This window comes from Bactrocera dorsalis, chromosome 3 (genome assembly GCF_023373825.1).
Source record: "Bactrocera dorsalis isolate Fly_Bdor chromosome 3, ASM2337382v1, whole genome shotgun sequence".
Classification (NCBI taxonomy): Eukaryota; Metazoa; Arthropoda; class Insecta; order Diptera; family Tephritidae; genus Bactrocera; species Bactrocera dorsalis.
Window position 1 is genome coordinate 62,198,383 of NC_064305.1, and position 13,629 is coordinate 62,212,011.

Here is a 13,629-nt window from a genome sequence, read left to right on the forward strand (position 1 = left end):
TGTTCTGCGGACCGTAAAACATGGAATATAGGTGCATCTTTGCGGCTGCTTCTCAAAGCAGGGATTCGGCACTTTGTACCTCTTTACTGACAACCTAAATGCCGAGCAAATGATAAAAATCTACAAAAAGGCTTTACTGCTATCTGCCAAACGATGGTTCATAAGAAAGAATGAAGATTAGATTCTGCAGGAGGACAACGATCCTAAACACCGCAGCAAGCTCTGTACTGAGTGGAAATGTCAATTTGGCATCGTTACATTGGATTGGTCGTCGCAGTTACCGGATGCAAACCCTATTGAAAATTTGTGGGCATATATTAAACAGAAGCTTCGTAGAAGACGCTCATACATTTTGAAGCAGTGGTCTCACGAAATTCGTCGGATCGGAGATCCTTGCCACTAGAATACGCCGTCAAATAAGTAGAAAGCATGCCTCGGAGATGCCAGTCAGTTATCGACGCCAGTGGTGACTGGACATATTATTGACCAAATTGCATCATTGTTTGTAATGTGTACAATGTATGTATATATAAATATGAAAGCTTCATAAAATAATTTTTTTTATAAATTAACACGACCACGCTCTTACTTGACAGACTGTAGTTACTAAAAGAAATGCACTTGTGAAGGGTATATTAGCATCGGTGTGTCGGCATGTCTTAAAGTCACTATTCGTGCAAAGTTGTATCCCGATATATTCATATAACTTTGAAGTGTAAAAAGAAAAGTGAGAAATCAGATGGAATTTAAAATTACGTTATATGGGAAATAGACATGGCTGCAATCCGATTTAGCTCATTTTCATATCTTATCATAGGAAAGTCAGTATAGGACTAACAAATAAGTCAAAGATTTTGGATTATGTATTCTTATTGATATCTTCGAACATCCGAATATGTGGAGGATAATTATCAGTGTCAAACACTATCGACTGAATATCTTCTCGAACGATTGCTGCAAATGAATGTGGACCTTCCCAATTTCTCAGTTATAATGATTCTATTACTACCAGACTTTAACTTGAGTTTTGACTTAATTGCTCTATTATCGATCAATGGTTCTTTGCAAATATCTTTCAATTCTTATATTGAAAATTGACAATCATCATCGCTTTAAATATTTCTTTAATCGATGAAGTAATAGAATCACTTTCAGGATTTTACCTCCACTAATGGTTTTCAGAAACGAAGTGTAAGAATCACGGTGGTACTTAGCCTCAGCAGCAACTAAGTCATATTCATACTGCATGTGGGCAATGGCACTTCTCGCTAACTCATCAGAACGAGTCTGAGCTTCCTTCAAGATGGTTTTCTTAAAGTCAAGAAGAAGAAAAACAACAGTTGCATACATCGCATCAATCAATAGATTTAAAGAGAGAGTGATAATTTCATGTTTAAACCGCTCGATTGGCCACCAAGATCGTTTGATATTACACCATTTGACTTTTTTCTGTAGGGATATGTAAGGCCTAAATTCTATGCGGACCATCCCGCTTCGATTCTTGGAGAAAAACATCACGAGTGTCGTTCGCCAGTTACGAGTCACACGTGTCATCGAAAATGGAACTGGCCATCTGAGACGTTGTTTTTTTTTTCAAAAAGTAAATGCCAAAGAGTATTCTTTCGAATGATAAGAAAAGCGAAATTTATATTATAGTTTCTGTGCTTTTTCCTTAAAAAAAGTTGAAGACCTCGAAATGGAACACTCTTTAAAAACATAGAATGTGTTTGGGATACGTTTACAGCAATTATCGTGAAATAACAATATAAATTGTATAAGTTAAAAATAAAAACAAAACAGCTCGGTTATTAAGCAACAAGTTTTTGGGTAGTTTCTCGGAGTATTTTATACCATTCCTCGACGAACGCAATTTTTAGTTCGTTCAGATTACTAATCTGCCTTTTCCGTATCGCCAAGTCAAAAATTGCCCACAAATTTTCAATGACGTTTAAGTCAGCAGATTGTGGAGGTGGATTCATGAGGTGCGGACAGTTCCAAATCAGCCATGATTGCACAAGCCGATTTGAGTTTTGGGTCGATATACTGGTAATATTGGAAATCATCACGTACTCCAAAGCTTCGGCACTATGCAAAAAATTTTGTTTTAGTATGTTTCCATATGCATGCTTGTTCTTATACCGTCAATAAAACGTAATTTGCCAACTCCCGAAGCAGCCATGCAAGCCCAAACCATGACACTTCCTCCACTCAGCTCTGTATTGTGGTTGCGCCACACATAATTGATGCCATCCGAACCAAAAATTTTGAATCTGTTCTCATCGACGAAACTGGCATCTTCCCAGTATAAATTTGGCTTCGTCACATGATCCGAAGTAAATTTATTAAATGAAGTCATGTTCTCTCGGCACACGAACGCATTTCACTCTCAATCTCCACCAGCTTAATTATTTTAGAAATACATATGTAAAGAAGTATATTTCGGGTTTTAATTTTTCTGATACCACGGTTAGTTCTTTCTCTATTTCTACCCACCTTATCAACGACGTGCGACTTAGAAATACAAAGTCATGGTGACCATAAACAAAATACAAAAGGTAGGCTAAGACAGATAAACAATACGGACAAGGAAAAATATTAGTACAGCCAGCTGAGCGTGAACAGTACTTAAGTGGGTATTGTACTTAAATACCAACATGAATATAAAGCATGAGCAACATTATTTTTTTCATATTCAGCGAAGTTGGTTAAAATATAAATGAATTGAAAAGTAATATTGCAAGGTGGAAAAAATAAATCATATAGATTTGCAACAACAAAGAAAATGGAACAAATCTTCAAAAGCAAAATTTCCACTGGTGTTTTTGAATATCACCAGGAAATTGTACATTGGTTAAGCATGCTTTTGTTACCCGTCTAAAATAAAAACCCTAAACTGGTTATAATTCATTTGCTATGGACGCCCTTACAAGTTTCGCCATTAATATAACTCAAATCCACTGGCCTCTCAACAAACTGTGTAAAAAGAAGAAACTTTTATTTTTCATCTTTCACTTTCGATTTCATCCAAATGAATATTATTTAACGACCAACCATTTTCCTAGGGTGTATGATGACCGGCTACCGATCACTTGACATGAATTCGAATAGCTTATGCTGTATAAATGATATCTTGATATGTAGGTAGGTACTTATGTATTTGTGGATGTGTGAGAGCCGGTGAGCGACTGCTCAGCTGACACATGTGTGGCTAGTAACGCAAAAACACGCTAGAATACGTGCCAATTTGCATTAGCTGCTTTTCTAACCCAAAGTAATGCAGGAAGAAAGCAGTTATTTTTATAGAAAGAAATATAAAACACGTGTGCTACCGAGACAAATTTTAACTAAAACTAAAATTGTGAATAAGAAAAATAAGAGACTTTGTTGGAAAAATTGTATATATATTGTGAGAAAAAAGCGTCCAAAAAATTTTAAATAAAAAGCAAAATAAATTGAATTATTAATTAATATTTATCTTGTCGCCTTCAAAATAATCCCAACCAGATGCCAACGATTTTTTCAGCGCTGGAAACACTTTTCATAAGCACTTTTTGGGATGCCCTTCAGCACCTTCACTCTAACTTTGTTTTATCGCTTCCATCGACTAAAAACGGGTTCCACGGAGCACCAGTTGCAGTTTGGAGAACAAGAAAAAATGACGCGGAGACAAATCTCGTGAAAACGGTGGTTGATCAACGGTATTCATTGCGTTTTTGGCTTTAAATTCGGTCACAATCGTGGCTCAATGCGACGGTGCATTATCATCGTGTAAAATCCAGGAATTGTTCTTCCACAAATTGGGCCGTTTTCGACGGATGTTCTCGCGCAAACAGCTCAATATGGCTAAATAGAATTCCTTGTTGACCCACCGGACAAGTTCATGATGCACCAAACCACCGGAACAAGTTCTTGATGCACCAACCACGAATATCGAAAAAATAATGAGCACCATCTTGATTTCTGAGCGACTTTGGTGTGGGTTTTTTGGTTTCGGATAGTTTTTTTCCTCCTTTCTCATGATTGTTGACTTGTTTGCATGTCAAATGCTCTCCATAAATGTGGAATCGGAGCTAGCACGATCAAGCATGTCCAAAGAGACCTATTTAAGATATTCTTTTTTGAAAAGAATCAGCTTTATCGGGACAAGTCGAGCAAGAACGCGTTTCATACTCAAAATATTCACCAAAACTCATCTGAACGGACTCGCGAGATATGTCGAGCTCTCTTGCTATTTCTCTAACACTTGCCCGACAATTTTAAGACACCATATATTTCGCTTTTTTAATATTTTCATCAGTTGAAGATGTCGAAGGTCGTCTTGAACCAGACATGCCTCAAACGATCTCTTGACCGTCTTTGAAGGCTTTGTACCACTCGTGGGCTTGTGTTTTTGATAAAACTGTATCAATTTCTTGGTAGGTATAATATTGCCTATCGCACTTATAATAAATTATTAGTTTGATTCAACGCTATGCCTGCTTTGGCAAATTAACAACTACTAAGCAACTCGTTACTCTTACTGCTGGGTAAATGTATGTATATATGTATATATTATGTGTGTATATATACTATATTATTTTTGGAAGCGCGGCTAGTAAAAAATTGTTTGTAGGAATATGTATGTATTTGAATACGCTTACAAATATTGTTTGCCGACACTGCCTTGACTTGGTCAGTCGAAGAAGACAGCTGCAGCAATTCGGTTCGTTTGGTTTGCAGCAATTTTTTTAAGTCGTGAACTCACTTTAATTGTTTTTTCACAAATCATTTGAATTCTAATTTGTTATAAACGCGTGTGTTTGCTGTGGACGCAAGAATTATACATATAAATATATACATAAAAATAATCGGCTGTGTTATTTTGCATTAAATAGAACTGGTGAGTGAAATATTGGCTTTGTCGTGCAGTTAAAATTATTTTAGATAATTTTGATTTAAATGTAGAATAATATAATCGCCAGCCAAAGCCGAAATGCGAATAAGTAGCGATTGTTTGTAGGGGCTGCAGTGAGTTTGCTTCACCTTCCTAGGGAAACGTTTGATTTTTAAAAGTATAACTGTATACTTATAACTTGTCTGTCGCAAAAGAAACAGGACTGTTAAAAAAAAAACAACAAAAAATTAATATTTTTCAAAAGTTAGATTTTTTATTCAAAGTAGTTTCCTTGTGCTTCGGTACAGCGTTTAGCCCGGTCAATTAGCATTTCAAATGAGTGTTTAAGGTAAGAATATCGGTCGTCGCCTTTTAGATAGCTGAAATGTCCTGAAACCAGTGTCCTTTCATGGGCAAATGAAGTTTTCCAAATAGGTAAAAATCACAGGGTGCCAGATCAGGTGAGTAGGGTGAGTGATTAATGGTTAATATGGAGTTTTTTTTGTCAAAAAATCAGTGAAAAGCGTCGACTGATGACACGGCGCATTATCATGCAACAGGCGCCAAGACCCTGCCTCACGGTATTGTGGTCGAGCACGACGAATGCGTGACAAAAGACGCTTCATAAGACCAAGGTAAAACACAGCATTAATCGTTTGGCCAGGTGGGACGAACGCTCGGTGTACAATACCCCCGGAAACGTAAAAAATCGTGAAGACGACTTTTTTCGGTGATGGCTTTCGTCCTCACGACCTTCTTGGAATCGCTTAAACCACTCATGCACATTACATGAAATGTTTCAGTAAACGTTTTCCCAAGTTTAAAACAAAATTTAATATTTGCTCTTTGTTCAAAATGCATTTTACGGCCGATGACCAAAAGCTGCTGTCACTTTTTGATCGATAACATCGATTTTAGTTATCCAATTGTCTTAAAATTTTTACGAAATGTCAACAAGAGATCAAACTTTTTTTTCATATATCCACCAATAGGTGGCAGCACCTGAAACAGTTGTATTCAAAAAGTTCTGTATATGTATATAAACTTTTTTGTATTTGAATTATTATTTGAATTATCAACTCAGCAATTTATTAAGCATTTTTTAATTATTTCAAATATTTCTGAATTTACTGAATTATAATAGAAACTATTTTTAATTAATAATTTAAAAAAAGTTATTATTTCTTGAAGTGGTATCAACATGATCAAAATTTTTGAAATCCGAATTTTTATTAAAAATATTTATTATATAATTTTTCCACGGTTTATTTTGTGCTTCTAAGATCAAGGAAAATATTTAAAAATTTGTTTGTAGCTATTTATTTAATTAATACATACATACAAGTACGCACATAGATTATGTATTTTAATACATTTACGTTAAAAAAATAGTCAAGAAAAAATTAACGAAATTTCTGAATCGTTTTTAGTATTAAAGAAAATGCATAATACTAAGTTTTCTTATTTAAAGTTAATAAATCTTATTTAAAATTTTTTAAATTTATTTAAAATTTTTTTAATTTATTTCTACACGTTTGTTTATTATTAGTATTTTTATAAGCAACATAAAGCACATTTTATATTAAAACGTTTACTAATTTTATATATATTTAATAAGATTTTTTTTAAATCTAGTTTCTATTTAATCTATATTTATTTCTACTGTAATTCTTCCCATAGCGATGGCGGAACCTACACCCGGCCACTTGTTGCTGTTGCTTGGCCTCTTCTGCACACTGGTGCCAGCTAGTTACTCGCTGAAAATACTAGGTTTATTTCCACACGCAGGCATTAGTCACTTCCACTTCTTCCACCCCCTTATGCGGGGCTTGGCCGAGAAGGGTCATGATGTTACTGTGTTAAGCCATTTTCCCGATAAAAGTCCACCGCCAGGATACAAAGATCTGCCATTAAAAGGCGAATTGCTCCAATCCTTAAACATGGAGGTAAGTCAAATAGAAAGCTTAATTGAATGAATGAGAAACTAATCTTTCGCGCACGCGAAACTTCCTTTAATTGCTTACTAATGATGACAGTGCAAAATCTTCATTTTAGAGGTTGTTTTGTATGTTTTTGAGACTTTTGTAGGTAGCTTCTGCCACTGATCTTTTAATGGCTATATCCTAGTCTTTCTCCGCACAACAAACTGCTTACTAATGATGACAGCCCAAAATTTTTGTTGACATTTAGGTTAATGGCACTACATATGTCTTAGGGTGTTCCAAATGTATGTGAATAATAATCCCAACAAAGGGAACTTTTATTTAAATTAAAAGTTGTCAAAAAAAGTTTATAAAAACATTATTTATCATTCAAATTTGATATTGGAATGATGAAATATGGAATTCACACTATAATAATAATAATAGTAGGATATCGTTGATGAATAAAATGTAATCCGACTGCAAAATATTTTACATTTCAGTCCATTTAAATGTAAATATTGGCATTATAAAACGTTCGGTGAATAGCAAATGGTCGGCAATAGAAACCTGGTTCAGCTATGATTGAACTACGAGGAAGTTTATAGTCATAATCATGATGAAGCGTATCAATGCTAGACGCGTTTCAATAGATCTAAATCTTTCAAAAACGACGTTGACTTGTCGCAAAAGAGATACGTTACAACGCAGCTGATAACCCTGCATATTCATCAAAAGCTTCATTATTGGTCCCGATACTTGAATATATGAAATATATGACGTAACTGTCCAACAATCTAGCAAATATCACTCGAAAAACGAGCCGAAATCGAAAAAACTAAAATTCGCTGATTCTTATTTGGCATTTATTTTTTGAAGATTTGCCGGGCAAAGGTCTCAGATGGTTTATACGTTGAGTCCAAGCTTTCGAGCTCAAGCATTTCGGATGGTAACTGGTTCCAAGGCCAGCTTTGAAGCGGGAGTCCGCATAGACTTCAGACTTTCCATATCCACACAGGAAAAAGTCTAACCCTGTGATACCACACGATCTTGGTGGTCAATCGGCCGGCTCAAAACCGAAATTACCTTTATGACATTATGGACGTGTTCTATTCGGTCGAATATTATCCAATAATGAATGTTGACCCTGTCTCCCATACGTTGAGCGAAGCGGCCGAAACATATTTTTTTACAGAACACGAATTTTCGTTGTTCAGGCTGAAATTTGAAAACCTCTTTGACTTTTTTCGGCCTTTTGACTGAATGACACTGCCAGAGAAAATGCTTTCTCAGCTTAGCTGTTTGAATGGATTTCGAAAACTTTTAGACGTAATATACCGCGCTCCAAATATACTCTATATCTATACTAAAGAGATATTCTGATTTCTTCTTTGGTAAATTGAAAGAATCAGAATTTAAAATTGTTATGTAAGAAAAGTAGGCATGGTTATTTTCCGATTGTTTAGCTTTAATGTGATTCTTTATGTTTCAGTTAGTCGCAACGCAACACTTCTACAGTCACTTCATGGAATTTTATTTGCTTACCCACTTTGGGAAGCACGATTGTAATGCCACATTGCACTCCGAGGCATTGGCACAAGTGTTGCGAGAGCGTCAACATTACGATGTGGTCATCATTGAGCAATTCAATAGCGATTGCATGGCAGCGGTGGCGCATCAACTTAATGCGCCATTTATAGGGATGTCCAGGTGAGCAAAGTTTCTTTTTATATTTTAATTAAAATATCGCCAATTGAATTTATAATAATTGATTTGAAAATCCTAAATATTTAGTTCTGCTATGCTGCCTTGGCATTACGAACCCATGGGCGTACCCATGGTAACAGCAGTTATGCCAACAATGTTTGTGGGAAAATCCGAGGACATGACGTTTGGCGGTCGTCTCACCAACTGGTTCCTCCATCACGCCATGACATTCCTTTACGAGTGAGTAACAACTATTCACGAGGTTAAAATAGTACTTTTATAATAATAAACAATTGATTACCAGTAATTTCAACACGCCCGCTATCGATGCCATTGTACGTGAAAAATTCGGACAAAATACCCCCTCAGTTGCCGAATTGGTGAAGAAAACATCAATGTTATTTGTCAATCAGCATTTCTCATTGAGCGGTGTCAAACCGCTGCCACCGTCCGTTCTCGATCTCGGCGGCATGCACATACAGAAGGCCAAGCCACTGGATCCCGAACTGCAAAAGTTCATCGATGGTGCCGAACATGGTGTGGTCTACATTAGTTGGGGTTCTGTGCTACGCGCCGCCACTATGCCGGCCTCTAAACGTGAGGCTATTGTACGCGCTGTGAAGCAACTCAAACAACGGGTAATTTGGAAATGGGAAAACACCACCCTGGAGGACAAGCCGGATAATCTGTATATTAGCAAGTGGTTGCCACAACGTGATATACTCTGTCATCCGAATGTGAAGGTGTTCTTATCGCATGGCGGTCTAATGGGTACTTCGGAGGCGGCTTACTGTGGTGTACCAGTGGTGGTCACCCCCATGTTTGCTGATCAGTTTTCGAATTCGGCGGCGTTACAGTACCGCGGTATGGGTGTGGAGATGAAATATCACGATATCACTGAGAGTACAGTTCTGAGCTCGATAAGAGAGGTGTTAAAGAAAGAGTAAGTGAAATGAGTGCTAGAGAGAGAGGGTGTTGTTTTCTATATTTTTCTTTTTGCAGATATTGGGATAACGCCAAAGCGGTTTCATCTTCATACAAAAATCGTCCGCAGAACCCACTCGAGACTGCCATTTGGTGGGTGGAATATGTCGCCAAAACCAAGGGTGCGCCACTCATTAAGGCTCATGCCGTGCATGTATCACGCTTCGTTTACCACTCATGGGGTATTTATCTATTCCTTGTGGCCATTATATTGATATCGGTTGTGAGCTGGACCTTTATATGCACTAAGCTATGGTCGCGGCGTCCAAAGGCCGTTAAACAAAAGTCAAATTAAACAAGGAGGTGAGGATTTCAGATGAAGAGAGTTAGTTCAATAAAATTTAGATAAGAAATTTTAATTTGAGCACTTTATGTGATCTCTCAGTTATTTAGTTAACAAATAGCTGTAATTCATAACTGAGTTTAATCAACTAATTCATATAGTCATCACAATTAGCGTAATTTAAGCTCAAGAGGGAGCGTGAAAGAAGAGATAAAAGTTAAAAAAATAATAATTAAATCAACATAAACTCCACTTTGTTTAAATATAGTCAAGTTAAAAAAATTAATAAATAAAAAAGATTCACAAAAAAAAAATCGCTAACAATCTTTTGTTTTTGACGAAAGCACTATAAAAATCATCCCTGATTTAAAAGAAAAAATCTCGTTTTTCTTACATAAAGAGTCAGTTTCAAGTAGAGAGTAAAACTTTGAAGGTGAGAAAATATATATTGCCATTTTTAATTAAAAATAATAATTTACCTGTTAACTGTTAAAAGTAATAGTCTCTTTATATAATTAAATGATGGATATAGAAGTATTCATACCTGTAATTAGAAAGAAATAATATTTAAAAGTTGTTACAGAGTAGATTTACACATAATATAATTCTAGTTTCAAAAAATTTATTCGATTATTTTCAAACAATAAATGCCCCAATTTTAAAACGATGAAAGACGAGGCCGTATGCGGAAATGACTATAATATTGGGTAGTCTAAATAGTCTTTTTGTATTTCTAATTAAACTTCAACTTTTTTTTATATTTATAGTGAGCTTAATCCTGGCTTTACGACCATTTGTTGAGCTTCACCACGCTTGGACCACATTCGCGCATTATTTTCGTATTTGATCCACTTTTAATCTCCTGTTACCATTCGCTTCAGAAATGGTTCGATTTCATTTCGTTTCAGCTAAGAATCGCAGATGTTCATACGGTCCATTAAATTTTTCACAGACAACTCATGTAACGGGTGATTTTTTTGAGGTTAGGATTTTCATGCATTAGTATTTGACAGATCACGTGGGATTTCAGACATGGTGTCAAAGAGAAAGATGCTCAGTATGCTTTGACATTTCATCATGAATAGACTTACTAACGAGCAACGCTTGCAAATCATTGAATTTTATTACCAAAATCAGTGTTCGGTTCTTTTCTTTTTTATCGACAAATTTTGTTCAGCGATGAGGCTCATTTCTGGTTGAATGGCTACGTAAATAAGCAAAATTGCCGCATTTGGGGTGAAGAGCAACCAGAAGCCGTTCAAGAACTGCCCATGCATCCCGAAAAATGCACTGTTTGGTGTGGTTTATACGCTGGTGGAATCATTGGACCGTATTTTTTCAAAGATGCTGTTGGACGCAACGTTACGGTGAATGGCGATCGCTATCGTTCGATGCTAACAAACTTTTTGTTGCCAAAAATGGAAGAACTGAACTTGGTTGACATGTGGTTTCAACAAGATGGCGCTACATGCCACACAGCTCGCGATTCTATGGCCATTTTGAGGGAAAACTTCGGACAACAATTCATCTCAAGAAATGGACCCGTAAGTTGGCCACCAAGATCATGCGATTTAACGCCTTTAGAATATTTTTGTGGGGCTACGTCAAGTCTAAAGTCTACAGAAATAAGCCAGCAACTATTCCAGCTTTGGAAGACAACATTTCCGAAGAAATTCGGGCTATTCCGGCCGAAATGCTCGAAAAAGTTGCCCAAAATTGGACTTTCCGAATGGACCACCTAAGACGCAGCCGCGGTCAACATTTAAATGAAATTATCTTCAAAAAGTAAATGTCATGAACCAATCTAACGTTTCAAATAAAGAACCGATGAGATTTTGCAAATTTTATGCGTTCTTTTTTTAAAAAAAGTTATCAAGCTCTTAAAAAATCACCCTTTAGTACCCAAACATCGAGCTTCTTCTTTAGCGATGTCATGACTGCTTATGTGACGGTCCTGGTCAATCTTTTCCATAATTTTATCGACTTTTTTAACGATAGGTCGACCAGAGCGAGGTGCATCTTTCACATCGAAATTTCCAGAACAGAAGCTAGAGAACCATTGTTGTGTTACACGAACTGATACAGCATCGTCTCCGTAAACTTTACAAATTTCATTGGTGGCTTGCTTAGCATTATTCCTTTTTTTTACAAAAATTTCAAAATATTGCGAATTTCTTCATTACTTTCACAAATCTTTGAACTGCTGTAATTTTTTTTCAACTTCCCCGAATGAAACTTTTTTTGGTTAAATGAAGCTTAAAATCTCACCTTTCGACGTCACTACTTTGTTTTAGATACATATAAAGGGGGATCCATTTCGAGGTTCCATACTTTTTTTAAGAAATAACGCAGAAACTTGAATTTTAATTCAAAGGAACATACTTAGGCATTTATTTTTTGAAGATTATCGTTTTTAAATGTTGGCCGCGGCTACGGTCGCGGCGGAGTGGCCAGAAACGATTCTTTTACATATGACTCAAGCAGCTCACGACTTCCGGTCTTCGACCAAGTATCCTCTGGGTAGCCTAAGAACATCCGTTTGAAGGCGAGCTAAAGTGAGAATGCGAAATATCCCCTCCGCAGGGTTGTGCGCTGGGTTTGGAACCCGCCACGTACAAAAACACCCGCAATGAAAAAGTGTAAACAGTCTCGGATGAGAGACCCCCCTTTTGATGACGACCATGGAAAACGAAATAAGGACTATGAATTGATGGCATGCACATGGAATGTCCGGTCCCTTAATTGGGAAGGTGCCGCTGCCCAGCTGGTTGATGTCCTCGTGAAAATAAAGGCTGACATTACCGGCATCCAAGAAATGCGATGGACGGGACAAGGACAGAGACGAGTAGGTCCTTGTGGCATTTACTACAGTGGCCATGTAAAGGAGCGCAAGTTTGGTGTGGGATTCGTGGTGGGAGAGAGACTCCGTCGCCGAGTACTATCATTCACTCCGGTGAATGAACGTCTAGCCACAATCCGCATCAAAGCGAGGTTCTTCAACATATCGCTGATTTGCGCCCACGCCCCGACGGAAGAGAAGGACGATGTGACCAAAGATGCCTTTTATGAGTGCTTGGAGCGCACTTATGAGAGCTGCCCCCGCCACGATGTCAAAATCGTGCTTGGCGACTTCAACGCCAGGGTGGGCAAAGAAGGTATCTTTGGCACTACGGTCGGTAAATTCAGCCTCCACGAGGAAACATCCCCAAATGGGTTGAGGCTGATCGACTTCGCCGGGGCCCGAAATATGATTATCTGTAGTACTGGATTCAAGCAAAGAAAAATTCATCAAGCTACCTGGCTGTCTCTGGATCGAAAACCCACCAACCAGATCGATCATGTTGTGATAGACGGAGGATACGTCTTCAGTATTTTAGATGTGAGTACGCTCCGAAGTCCTAACATCGACTCGGACCACTATCTTGTTGCAGCCAAGATTGGCATCAACCTCAGTGCAACAAAAAACGCACGCCAACAAACACAAGGAAGGTTCGACGACGAGAAGCTGCAATCACAACAGACAACTGAACGATTTTCTACTCGGCTTGCACTCCTGCTCTCTGAGAGCACTCATCAGCAATTCGTTATAAGGGAACTGTGAGACCTCATTTCAAGCTTCTTACATACGTACAGCTGCAAACGAAACCTTTGGTTTTCGGAAAGTGCAAAAGAACAGCTGGTACGAAGAGGAGTGCCGTGTCGCAGCGCAGAAAAAACAGGCTGCCTACCTAGCAACGTTACAATCGACCACAACACCTGCGGGATGAGATAGATACCGAGAGTTGAGGAGGGAAGCGAGATGCATTTGCAGACAAAAAAGAAAGAGGCCGAAATGCGCGAGTATGAAGAGCTTGATAAGC

At 37.6% G+C, this 13,629-nt stretch overlaps 4 protein-coding genes across 7 annotated transcripts in view; 3 read left to right on the top strand and 1 right to left on the bottom strand.

Moving 5' to 3' along the window:
* LOC105224622 (platelet binding protein GspB) overlaps window positions 1–13,629 on the bottom strand; it is a 174,879-nt gene that overhangs the window by 145,607 nt on the left and 15,643 nt on the right. Inside the window, exon 1 of one of the 2 annotated variants that reach the window (XM_049453974.1) lies at window positions 10,249–10,319. The exons of the other annotated variant lie outside the window; for it this stretch is intronic. The gene's annotated coding sequence lies outside the window, so the exon portion shown is untranslated. Of the gene's footprint in view, window positions 1–10,248; window positions 10,320–13,629 lie in introns of those variants that run through there. 2 annotated transcript variants of the gene reach the window in all.
* The window catches only part of LOC125777874 (UDP-glucosyltransferase 2-like), a 32,267-nt gene that overhangs the window by 9,517 nt on the left and 9,121 nt on the right, over window positions 1–13,629 (top strand). Inside the window, exon 7 of one of the 2 annotated variants that reach the window (XM_049453989.1) lies at window positions 9,790–9,845. The exons of the other annotated variant lie outside the window; for it this stretch is intronic. The gene's annotated coding sequence lies outside the window, so the exon portion shown is untranslated. Of the gene's footprint in view, window positions 1–9,789; window positions 9,846–13,629 lie in introns of those variants that run through there. 2 annotated transcript variants of the gene reach the window in all.
* The window catches only part of LOC125777875 (UDP-glycosyltransferase UGT5-like), a 32,263-nt gene that overhangs the window by 9,513 nt on the left and 9,121 nt on the right, over window positions 1–13,629 (top strand). The window contains exon 1 of one of the 2 annotated variants that reach the window (XM_049453992.1): window positions 4,757–4,879. The exons of the other annotated variant lie outside the window; for it this stretch is intronic. The gene's annotated coding sequence lies outside the window, so the exon portion shown is untranslated. Of the gene's footprint in view, window positions 1–4,756; window positions 4,880–13,629 lie in introns of those variants that run through there. 2 annotated transcript variants of the gene reach the window in all.
* On the top strand, window positions 4,734–9,845 carry LOC125777876 (UDP-glucosyltransferase 2-like). The gene is made up of 6 exons (XM_049453993.1): window positions 4,734–4,879; window positions 6,554–6,819; window positions 8,288–8,505; window positions 8,590–8,742; window positions 8,807–9,445; window positions 9,505–9,845. Exons 2-6 carry the CDS (start codon window positions 6,556–6,558, stop codon window positions 9,779–9,781), a joined length of 1,551 nt encoding a protein of 516 aa, XP_049309950.1. The 5' UTR covers window positions 4,734–4,879; window positions 6,554–6,555; the 3' UTR covers window positions 9,782–9,845.